General features: G+C 44.7%; 2 protein-coding genes across 4 annotated transcripts; one reads left to right on the top strand and one right to left on the bottom strand.

Moving 5' to 3' along the window:
• Positions 1-9481, bottom strand: prpf4 (PRP4 pre-mRNA processing factor 4 homolog (yeast)). Of its 2 annotated transcripts, none has more exons than XM_005942564.3 (15): positions 9371-9481; positions 6847-7033; positions 6459-6645; positions 6215-6302; positions 6055-6134; positions 2728-2821; positions 2509-2603; positions 2334-2392; positions 1745-1868; positions 1569-1658; positions 1233-1355; positions 738-845; positions 462-580; positions 273-379; positions 1-195 (listed from the first exon to the last, which is right to left on the bottom strand). In XM_005942564.3, exons 2-15 carry the CDS (start codon positions 7016-7018, stop codon positions 109-111), a joined length of 1533 nt encoding a protein of 510 aa, XP_005942626.1. In that variant the 5' UTR covers positions 7019-7033; positions 9371-9481; the 3' UTR covers positions 1-108. The 2 variants fall into 2 exon arrangements, with proteins under 2 accessions (XP_005942626.1, XP_014195652.1); XM_014340166.2 differs by having other exon boundaries at positions 9150-9406.
• cdc26 (cell division cycle 26 homolog) lies at positions 9424-11240 on the top strand. Of its 2 annotated transcripts, none has more exons than XM_005942566.3 (3): positions 9424-9532; positions 10766-10866; positions 11000-11240. In XM_005942566.3, exons 2-3 carry the CDS (start codon positions 10786-10788, stop codon positions 11210-11212), a joined length of 294 nt encoding a protein of 97 aa, XP_005942628.1. In that variant the 5' UTR covers positions 9424-9532; positions 10766-10785; the 3' UTR covers positions 11213-11240. The 2 variants fall into 2 exon arrangements, with proteins under 2 accessions (XP_005942628.1, XP_005942629.1); XM_005942567.3 differs by lacking the exon at positions 9424-9532 and adding an exon at positions 9573-9852.
• The last annotated feature ends 35 nt before the right edge of the window (positions 11241-11275 follow it).

Below are 11275 nucleotides of genomic sequence, written 5' to 3'. Positions count from 1 at the left end.
TTAATTTTTTTCTTTTTATTCCAAAAAGTGAAAACAAAATATTTTACTGAAAAACAAAAACAGTAGATCAGTGTCTGGATGACATAACTCATGATGTCACTAATGACATCACTCAGACAGCCACAGTTTGAAGGTCCGATCGTAGGAACAGGTGGCGATGAGTTTCCCATCAGGTGACACGTCGACGCCCATCACCTGAAAACACAAACAGGTCAGAGATCGCCAGCAATTAGGAGCGCCCGAATGGACCAATCAGAGCACAGCGCTCATACCTTCCCCTCATGCCCAGCAAGTGTCTTCAGCGGCATCCAACCTGGATGACTCCAGACCTTCGCTGTGTTGTCGTATGCACCCGTCAACAGGAAGTGCCCGTCTGTAGCTGCAAACACAGGAAGTACGGTCACATTAACAGGAAGCAAGGTCAGTAATATTTAGTTTTGTTGAACAATAACGTTTTTTACGTTGAAAGCGGACGGCAGACAGCAGGTTCTGGTGGGCGGGGACTGTGTAAAGGCACTTCCTGTTTCTCAGCTCCCAGACCTTACAGGTGTTGTCTCCACTTCCTGTTGCCAGGTGATACCTGAGTGGAGAAACATTATTGAAGCTGTTAATTCTGATCAAACTGTGAAATTTATCATTTTAACATGTTTACAACAAAAACAATCTCGTCACTTCCTGCAGAATCCCGATTATTGATTCGGCTGTGTGTTTTGTGTGATGCTTTGTAATTGGCTGACCCGTTGGGGGAAAAGTGCAGGCTGTAGATCTCCTTCAGGTGACCCTCAAGGAACACCACGCAGCGTCCCGTCCGGAGGTCCCACACCCTGCCAAACGCATCCAGGCCACTGATTGGACCACAGACAGAGAGAGCTGATTTGTTAGTTACAGAGACGTGCTGAGACGTGCTAGAGCAGGGGTGTCAAACTCAAATACACAGTGGGCCAAAATTCAAAACTGGAACAAAGTCGCAGGCTAACGTTAATATTTATTGAAATATATTTATTGCTCCAGATATAAGAATGAATCTTTTCTTATGGACTCAAACACGTTTTGCTGAAAAACTGAATATGGAACAAGCAAAGCTTAATACTAAACAATATATATATTAGCTGTATAATACCAGTAGGCCAGCTCTGATAGTAATTTGGTATGGCTTCGTGGGCCAAATGTAAGTAGGCTGCGGGCCAGAGTTTGACACCTATGTGCTAGAGGATGTTGTAGCGTTTGTTTACCCTGTAGCAGCCAGAGAACCGTCAGGGTGAAAGGTCAGGTCGTGGACACCTTTGCTGTGACCTTCCTGATGGAGGATTTCCTCCTGAACCTCCAGATCCCAGAGACGCCACGAGTAATCGTAGCTGCACTCCACACGGACAGGAAGTACGTCACACACAGAAAAAAATATTTCTGTGTTAAACTCAGAGTAAAACTTTTGAAGTAAAATGGAAATTTTTTTTAAGGAGAGAAAGTAGGTGGTGCTTAGTGTTTGAGCATGCTCTGTCTCTACACGTTACACAGGTATTTTGACTCATTACAGTAAGAATGAATATTCAGAGTAATTTCTACTTTACCAGGTTGTACCCAGGAACCGTCCTGACGGATGCCACGACACCCGAGAAACTCGCTCGCTGTGGCCTTCAATGTCTGCCACTGGCTCATCACTACAGCAACCAGAGACACAAAGCCATTAATTACTGATAGGATATGAATCAGACCCCACCCCCAGTTACCTGCCCCTTGCCCTCACCTTTCCAGGTTCCACAGCTTCACTGTGCCGTCAGCAGCACACGAGGCCAAGCTGACATCTGATTGGTTAAGAGAAACTCCGGCTTGGGGGCGGAAGACGACGGCACCCACATTGGTGTTGTGACCTTCAGCCAATCAAAGAGCAGGACAGAAAAGGGCGGAGCCTCAGACAAATGATTCACAAGTGATCAAAGTATTGATCAGTTATCATTTAAACCCTCTGGGGTCCAGCATTTTTGACTACTTTCTGATTTCACATTTAAAAACTGTTTACCTTCTCTTGTTTGGTATCATTCTTTTCAGCACAACCTCACATGTTTAACAGTTATTTTTTCATTTGACATACTGTATTAACACAAATCAACACAACGCCTCATGGTTTTGACATGCAAAACAAAACAATCGACTACACTACACAAGATACACACAACTATTTTATTGATCAATTACAAGCCCCCTTGTAATCATCATATAATGTTTGACATTTCTGTGGCAATAAATCTGAAACCTCTAATTTATCTCACTAACAACTAATCAACAAGCAATTCCAATGTAACCAACAACAAAAACAAACATTAAGCACTGCCCACCTCTGAGTGTCCGAATCAGGTTGCAGTCAGGGACGGACCACAGCTTACACAGACCGCTCCTGGAGGTGTTAGCACGTTAGCATTAGCTTCAATACAGCAGTTAAATAAGCTAACATTTACTCATGCTAATGCTAACTGTTTGCATTTTATGCTAGTAGTGGGCGGTGCTTGTTACCAGGAGGCCGTAGCCAGCATTTTGGAGTCAGGGCTGAAGTGGCAGAAGCTAATTGGTCGATCGTCCCCAATCTGACTGCAGAAGTTGTTCAGATTCTGAAGAAGCGGAAGAGGGGGTGGTTAGTGCTGCTCATGCTCACTGAGAACGAGGACATTCGCTGTGACACTCAGAGTGTTGTTTTTGGTGTGCTGCTATCTGCAGTTAATAAAATTGACTCACCCTCAGGCTCTTGTGCAGCTCTTGTTGTCGGATTGTTTTGGTTGCCTCGGTAACTTCCTTCTGAGTGCGTGCAGCCTCCAGGCGCCTCATTGCTCTGATGGACCAATCACAGAGATAAGGAGCTATAGCCAATGAGAATCAACCAACTGACATGATATTTTTATCATTTCTTCTTGACAGATCCTGGCGGCTCATTTACCAAGTCTCAAATACTTTAAGATGGCAGTGTGCGATTGATTGTATGTATGGAAAGTCTAAGGAGTCAAACGCGTTTCTGTACAAGTCCACAATAATACGTATGAATTCCCGCAACAGGGATATTATTGCCATAGCAACACTGTGTTTAAAACTAGGGGTGCCCAGCTATGTCTGACAGCCAGAGCCGTGTGCCCTCCTCCGAGGATGAGTTAGTAAATAGGAAGTTGTCTTGAATCATGCTCAATTATCCAGGTAAGTAAATCCCCCAAAAATTATTCTGTTCATCTGGACGTAGTGTTTGCAGTGGGAGAAACGTTTAGTCACTCATCCAATGATTTCTTCAGTTCAGCTGAGTGCAGGTTTCCCCAACCATATAAGCAGTACATTTGCACAATGACTGAAACTAGCCCACTGAATGAACAGCGGGCTGTGAGGTCAGTTTATTGATCATGAATATGCGAATTGTCATGACCATTGATCAAAGGCCAAGAGTACCGTTCACAGAGAGTTGGGGAATGGCTGCAATCACAGCATTGTAAAATGGTCTAGCACAGCATGAAAAGTCTAACACAAGGCAGTAAAGGAAGTCTGACTAACTTGTTGCGTGTCAGAGACCACAGTAAATTATGGAACATCTTTGCAAAAGGGCTGAACTTTGCTGTGACACCAAGACGAAATCCCACAAGTGGAACTGATCACAGCCACAGAAACAGCCATTCAAAACTACAACATTGCAACTGCGGACGAACGTTTCCATCCCATATCAGCATGGAGGAGAGGAAAGCAGTCACATCACTTAGTAATGACAACAACATTATCATCCTTCCAGCAGACAAGGGTGGGTCCACAGTTTTGCTAAACCATAAAGACTATGATGAGAACATTTTGTCACTACTCAGTGACAAAAATAGGAGGGTGAGAGATTGTCTGAAGCTGTTAGACCAAGACAATGCTATTGAGCGGACCTCATACCACAGGCTATACCCAGGGGAATCTACACCAAGTCTGTATCGTTTACCTAAGATACATAAACAGAGTGTACCTTTAAGATCAATTGTCTGTATGATCAACTCGGTCACCTATAACATCTCAAAGTTTCTGGCTTCGATCCTCAACCTGTTGGTAAGCAGCTCTGAACACCACATCCAGAACTGGATGTGTCTTAATTCCACCTATTTCACATACAAGGGTCAGTATTACAGGCAGAAACATGGGTGTGCCATGGTTTCCCCAGTTTCACCCATTGTGGACAACTTGTACATGGAAGAAGTGGAAAAGAGGCCTCTGTTATCCTATCCTGGAACACCACCAAGTCATTGGTTCAGGTACTCTGTGGACTAATACATCAAATTCACCAGGGAGGATATAAAAAGTGGCAGGTTAGCCTTCTTAGACTGTGAGTTTTCCATCAGTAATGAGGGACATTTAAGAGCTGATGTGTATTGTAAACCAACGCATAAGGATCTGTATTTAAGGTTTGACTCTCATCATCCACTGGAGCACAAACTGGGTGTCATCAGGACAACACAGAGCGAACACCATCCCCACAGATACAGCGGCCAGGGAAGAGAAGAACATCATGTCAAGAAGGCCCTGAGTAAATGTGGTTATCCCAGCTGGACATTTGTCAAAGCTGGGAAGGCGCCTAAAGAAAGCTTCAGCCGATCAAGAAGAGGAAAACAACAACTGCTGTCTAAGTAAAAACCCTTAGTGATCCCGTACTTGTCAGGAGTATCAGAACAGTTGAGATGCATTTTCTCAAAAGACTGCATCTCTCTGGCTTTTAAACCCCAAAACACCCCCCGACACAAACAGAGTAATATAGTGTACGCTTGTTAAGTGCCAGGAGGATTGCCAGGATTTATACTTGGGGGAAACCAAACAACCTCGGGCAAAGCAGATGGCACAACACAGGAGACCCAACTCATCAGGCCAGGGCTCTGCAGTCTATTCACACCTACAGGCCAGTGGACACTCCTCAATGATAAGGATGTACACATCCTGGACTGGTTTGGGTGGGGAGTCGAGGAGGCCATTTATGTGAAAAGGGAAATCCATCTCTAAATCGAGGAGGGGGCCTAAGGGTACATCTTTCAGCTTCTTACAATGCTGTGATTGCAGCCATTCTGTAACTCTCTGTGAATGGTACTCATGGCCATTGATGAATGATCACTGATCATGACAATTTGCATTTTTATGGTCAAGAAACTGACCTCACATTGTTTGTCAGTGGTTGTAGTTTCTGTCATTGTGCAAAGTTACTGTTTATAAGGTTGGGGAAACCTGCAGTGAGCTGAGACTGAAGAAGGTGAAAACAGCCAAAATCACATTATCGAGTATGATCAGGCTACGATGGAGGAGATATCAGCAATGATTCCACTGAACGTCGCTGGAAAACTGGTCATCTGCATGTCATGTGACAGAGCCAGTTGTCACTGATGTGGTCACAGTAGCTATTAAAAAGTTTGTAGCGTCTTTACTGTCCAGTAAAAGGTGCCTATTGTGATTTGGCGCTATATAAAGAAAACTGCCCCTTTGAGGGCAGAGCCAGGACAAGCTGGACAGATTACATCTCTCAGCTGGTCTGGAAACACCTCGATGTTCCCCCAGATACGATAGTGGCCGCGGAGAAGGTCTGGGCTTCGGTCCCCTGTCCCGTGACTGGATCCCGGATAAGCAGAAGAAAATGGATGGAACGAACTGAATCGACCTGCACACGACATCCTGACAGGAAATTTCTCTGACTCCGAGCGTATTCAGCAATTATTTGACAGTTTTACTTCAGATTTACAGGGGAAACCCAAGCTCGGTTACTCTGCTGCTTAGATTTATTCTTTTACCCGTGCATGTGGAAAGACTAAATATAATATTACCGATTGGTTATTGGTTGTCATGGTGATATGGCTGTTCATGAAACATAAAACACAGCATTCAGTGGTGAAGGTTAAGGTTGATGTTTACGTCTTCACCAGGCGGGTTTGAGACGGAGGGATTTTTAGCTCTTTTGTCCTTCTGTGATATAAGGACTCAGTGTGGTGCCCTGCCTAGTTACTGAGAGAGGAGTCTGGTAGAAGCGGTGCACTCAGTGGTTGTCTTTGCTCCTCCTCTCACGCTTTGATGATGACTCACCGGGGAAGAGAATATCTGGCCAACCAGAGCCGAGCATCCTTTAGGGAAGCGGAGCCTTCGTGGTACCATGTCTGCTGGCACTGTGATTGGTCAGAGAGAAAATGTTTAGATCATGCAACCAGGTGTTCTGAAGCCCCACCCACACTCCAGGTCAGCTGACCTCATCCTGCGACCTCTTCGCTCGCTCTTCGTCCTTCCTGGATTTCTTCAGAGCGTCCGGACCGACCACGGACAGCACACTGCGCAGCCTGAAGACACACACACACTTTTACTTCCTGTCTGCTTCCTCCCTGTCACACTGACCAAGTTTGACAGGTTTTTTAATTAAATTATTGGCCCAAAATATTCCTAAGATGACTGCTGAGAGTGTTCTACAGAAGATTACAGAAGTTATTTTGTTCCACCTTTCACGGCGGTCAGCTGGTCCCTCTCCAAATAACGTGATTGGCTCCCCCAGTGCACGGAGGCCGGCTTTCACCTCAGCATCATCAGTGGACACAGTGATCTGTCGGGCTCGTCGCCGTCGCTCAAACTCAGCAAGCGCTTCCTGCTGCCGCTCACTGACCCGCTCCTCAATCTCCAGAGTCTCCCCTGCAGGGCATCAAGGAAAAACAGAGTCAACCAAATTCCTGCTATCAATTAATCACAGATCTGATTGAGCAGATATTATTGATCACATGATTGATCAGAGCCTTGACTGTCGGCACTGTGATCAGCAGAGGGTGGAGGTTCTTCTCATTTCTAATAATTTTTAAGAGACATTTTATCAGAGAAACTGAACAAACTGCTAACCTGATGAGATGTTGATGTTTCCCGCCTCAATTCCCGCCCTGACTGCATCACTTCCTGTTGCTGAGTTGCTCGCCACATTGGCACTCAGACGCTCCCGCTCTTTCTCCTCCAGGCTTCCATAGAAAACTCTGCTCTTCTTCACGGCCGGAGCCACATCCTCCTCATCGGACATATTGACTTCTTTTTTCTGGAGAAACAACAAAAACACATGAGGAAGATAAAGGTGACATTTTTAATGACAAAAAGAAAAACTTCTCAGAAGAAAAACCTTATTGATCCATTGAGCAGCAGCAGAGTGGCTGAAACGCAAACAATCACCCTGATCAGTAATAAGTGATCAATCAGCAATGTCAATCAGACACAGCAGCAGATTCATACTATACTTGAACACCTTTATTTTTAACTTCCTGTTTGAGCTGCTGCAACTTCCTGCTCAGCTTCACTCGCTGCTGTCGGTCAGACAGAATGACATGCTCACAATGATCAGCATCTGTTACAATGATGAAATGACCTTAACGCACCTGCTGACATGTTAATCTCACCGCAGAGCTCCACCTCACTGGCCTACAGGTGTGGGTCACAGACAGGTGCTGCACCTGAGGCATGGATTTCCTCTCATCCAGGTAACTTCAGGTTATGCTGGGTTTCTGCACTATTAAGGTCAGAGACTTCCTCCTCGTGTAAATCACTGTGGTAACTGATGGGATTTACCCCAGGTTAGAGATCAACAGGTATGAAATCACGCCTACTGACCAATCACCATTCCTGGATGATCCCTCAGAGCTCTGCAGGGAGAGTTGCAGGGTGCGTTTCCCTGGTCGTCAGTAGTAAATACTCAGTTTTATTCCTGTCTAAGCATCAATATCTGAGCACAAAGCCCCTTTTCCATTAGTACGACTGGTTTTCCATAACAATCAAGTATCACCTGATCTGTGTGATCGTTGTTATAGCAACGCTGCTCAGTTTCCTGTGAAGTAATTAATATCCAACACGAATGCTACAACAAAGGTGGACGTGGAGGCGACGATATACCTGCTGCTCGGTCTGTGGCTTTTCGTTAGACTCAGGGAACAGGACATTATTTTTTGTAGCCATTTCCTTTCGTTGCCTGGTTTCAAAAATGACATTTTAGATTTTCGTGAACAAGACGCTCTCATGACTCATTGAGTGACGCCACTGACCAGCCAATCAGTGGCATGCAGTCTGACGATGTCACATTTAAGTACCTGCTTAGAACCCCAGCCCGGCAGGTATTAAAAAAAAGTACCTGGTACCAGGTACTATGACCTGATGGAAAACCCTGGAAACTGTGGTGAGTACTAATGGAAAAGGGTCTTAAAACACCTGTGCTGTACCTGATGACCTCAGGTTGAGTCAGTTTTTAGATTTAATTTAGTCTTCTTAAACAGCAACGCGTCTGCAACTGAGAGAAAACCACTGCATTAATGTTTCTGGAGTAAGTTATGTTAAGAGTCCATTTTTAAGGTTCCTCACTGAGAGACCTGACCCACAAGGATCTGCTTGGTGGCCACACTCAGACCTGTTCCAAACACTAAGGAAAGGAGCTTCAACGCTTCCTTTGCTGAACAGACGAGACACTGGAGCATTCTTTATGAAAATGGAGGAGTCCCATAATTCATAGCGACAGACTTATCTGACCATGAAAACAATGATATAATAACCAAAGTGGAGCAGAGCATGAAAATTTTCATCATAACTTTTCCATTTCATCCATAAGGTGTATATATATATTCATAGTTTTTAACAGAAGCTGTTAAACTCACAGCTGAACTCTGAGCATCACACTGCTGGAAAACTACTTCCTGTTGAGTTGTTACTGCATTAAGAACAAATTTACATAAACTCTCTAAACATTAAGAACTCTATGAGCTGTTCAGTAAATTTAAGCTTGTGAATATTCATCCAGTTGTAATACACTGTGTACCACCGTTGCGCTTCGTTTCAACGTTTAAGGCGTCTTCAGTAAATCCAGCAGACTTTTGACCTCCATCAGTACATCTGAGTCTTTGTTCTGCTTTAAAACTCCACCCTGGTTTTTCACAGGCTTTGGCACAACAACGGCCTTCGCAGAATCAGGCTGAGAACATGCTGTGCTGAATTCAAATTGGTGATTACTTTGAAGACCGCGGACATATTTACAGGCGCCGCTCTAGGTGACCTTTGACTCCGTCCCCGTGTTAGGGTCAATGATAACGAAAACAGAACTTCGTAGTTCAGACCTCTAAGCGTCCTCCTGCAGCTCTGCACCGATCAGTAATCGGTAACTCCTCACCATTTCTCACCTGTGTGTTTCAGGTAAAGCTTCGCGCTCACCGGAGTCAGTGGACAGCGCGAACCCAGAGCCTCTTCAAGGGCTGAGTGTCTGTAACGTGCCGGAGCACGCGCTAACGGATGAGGGGGTAGAGCAGAGTATGGCTGATTTACGCTTTGACGTCTCTCTCACCTGTGCAGTTGAACACAGCGGCTCAGAATGCCGTTAAACCGTTCAATGAGAGAAACTTACCGGAGGAGACGAAGGACGCACCGACGCGGAGCACCGTGACCCGGAAGTTCTTCCCTAAAGTGCCACCGGGTCAGAGGTTGCACACTTCCGGTGGACGCAGCAGCTGCAGAAAATAAACAGAGAGAGAAACTGCGGGAAAGAGCATTACAACTCCTCTATCAGGTACCTGCACACCTGTTCACACTGAGGGTATCCGCAAGGACTGTCCGTTACCGGTCACTGTAACGTCACTGCGACTTTACTTTAGCGCAGCTTAGCTTAATTTAGTTTAGCTTAGCTTAGCTTCTGTGAAACCCATCTGCGTGCGCACAGTGCGCATGAGTGGCGACTTAAGGAGCGGCAAGGTTAGGGGTCAGAGGTGAGACTGTTATAGATATTTCAGCAGCCAGTCAGATGAGACCATTAAATGTGTCTGTATAACCTCCAGAACATCCTTTAGAAAAGCAAGCGAGCTAATCATGCTGCTGGTTCCTGTCTAAGCGGTAGGTGTAGTTTATTTAGTTTCTATTGCTTTAGAAGCAGCTGGACGCCCTGAGCTCCGCCCAGAGGCCCTTACCCCGGGAATCTCTCGGTTACCCTGACGTCAGTAATCAGGAGACTTCGGGAGTCGGTGTTGCCGTGGTGATAAGTTACCTGGACTCCTGCTGTGGCTTGATATCAATACGTTCACCATCAGGATCAAACACAGAGATCAAACAGTGTGATCAGTGATTCTGATCACAAATATCAGTAAAAAAATTTTTAGATCTGGTCGATCCTAATTATTGATCTGATGGAAACGATAACTGAAGCTGATTGCTGTTATTGATCAGATTTCAGAATTAATTCAAGCTCCTGTGTCTGAGCTAATGATCTATTGATTCGTGTTGTTGAAAGGTAGAAAAGCCAAATGGCTGCTCTCTGGGACTCTAAGTTTAACCTTCATCACTTGACTTTTTTCCTTCCTCTGAAAACTTTTGAAGTCATCCTGCTCGATGTAGGCATCATCATGACAACAGGAGTTGTAGTTTTATTTTTAAATTACAGCCAGATGTTACAGCCTCATGATATTCACAGTAAAAACACAACAGCTTGTTTCTTTTTGTGCCACCATCAACCTCAAAGCCCGTAAGGATAAGCTAAGATAACCCTTTATTAGTCCCACACGTTGGAATTTTTTTGGTCACGAAAGCGTCTGGAAATAGGAAGGGTTCTGATTGGCTACACTGACTTCAATAGAACCGTGAGATGTTTTATTTTGAAAATGTCCAGGAAATGTGTGCAGTAAATCATATTCAGCAGGTTTATAGAACATTAAACTTGGAGGTGAATCATTTTCACCATTTTCACCATTCAGTAAGCATGTCAAAAAGCAAATCTGATCACTCAATCCATGTATTGATCGTCTGCTTTCAGCCTGGACTCTCAAAGTGAAAATGTTGAGGAGGAAACCGACTCGTCTGGAGCTTAAGATCGACGACACTGAGGAGTTCGAGAGCGTCAAGAAGGAGCTTGAGGTCTACTCACTTTTGTACCAATCAATCAATTAATCAATAATAGTAAATGAGAATGAATAACAATCAGTAACATCTGACACTTTAAAGGAAGTAAACTTCAAACAGAACATTATCAGGTTTTCTTTTTCTTTAGGCCAGAAAACGTCAGCGAGAGGAGGCAGAGTCGGGAGGTGGAGTGGGTGGGGGATCTGTAATTGGTGTTGATGTAATTGGGGGTGGAGCCTCTGCCTCAGCATCGTCCTCCACAGCCGCATCAAGGGCAGAGCTTATCAATGAGCGAATCGGCTACAAGCCCCACCCTAAACCGGCGACCCTGCCGACCTTATTTGGAAGTTTACAGTTTTAATGATGAATAAAGTTTGAGCAGAAAAATCTTTGGAGTTTGGAGTATCGTTTTATTTTAAATGAG

The sequence above is a fragment of the Haplochromis burtoni genome, unplaced genomic scaffold, assembly GCF_018398535.1.
Source record: "Haplochromis burtoni strain Fernald_Lab_line unplaced genomic scaffold, NCSU_Asbu1 Contig_320, whole genome shotgun sequence".
In the NCBI taxonomy this organism is placed as follows: domain Eukaryota; kingdom Metazoa; phylum Chordata; class Actinopteri; order Cichliformes; family Cichlidae; genus Haplochromis; species Haplochromis burtoni.
Note: the sequence above shows the minus strand (reverse complement) of the source record. Positions and strands in the feature narration are given on the sequence as shown.

What these genes read in the sequence shown, in the direction of transcription:
- cdc26 (XM_005942566.3), top strand. Translation starts at nt 10,786, where the DNA reads ATGTTGAGGAGGAAACCGACTCGTCTGGAGCTTAAGATCGACGACACT. An exon ending in GCGTCAAGAAGGAGCTTGAG is followed by an intron (nt 10,867 to 10,999) that starts GTCTACTCACTT and finishes CTTTTTCTTTAG; the next exon opens with GCCAGAAAACGTCAGCGAGA.
- prpf4 (XM_005942564.3), bottom strand. Translation starts at nt 7,018, where the DNA reads ATGTCCGATGAGGAGGATGTGGCTCCGGCCGTGAAGAAGAGCAGAGTT. An exon ending in CGAAGAGGTCGCAGGATGAG is followed by an intron (nt 6,135 to 6,214) that starts GTCAGCTGACCT and finishes GACCAATCACAG; the next exon opens with TGCCAGCAGACATGGTACCA. An exon ending in GGTTCTCTGGCTGCTACAGG is followed by an intron (nt 846 to 1,232) that starts GTAAACAAACGC and finishes TGGTCCAATCAG; the next exon opens with TGGCCTGGATGCGTTTGGCA.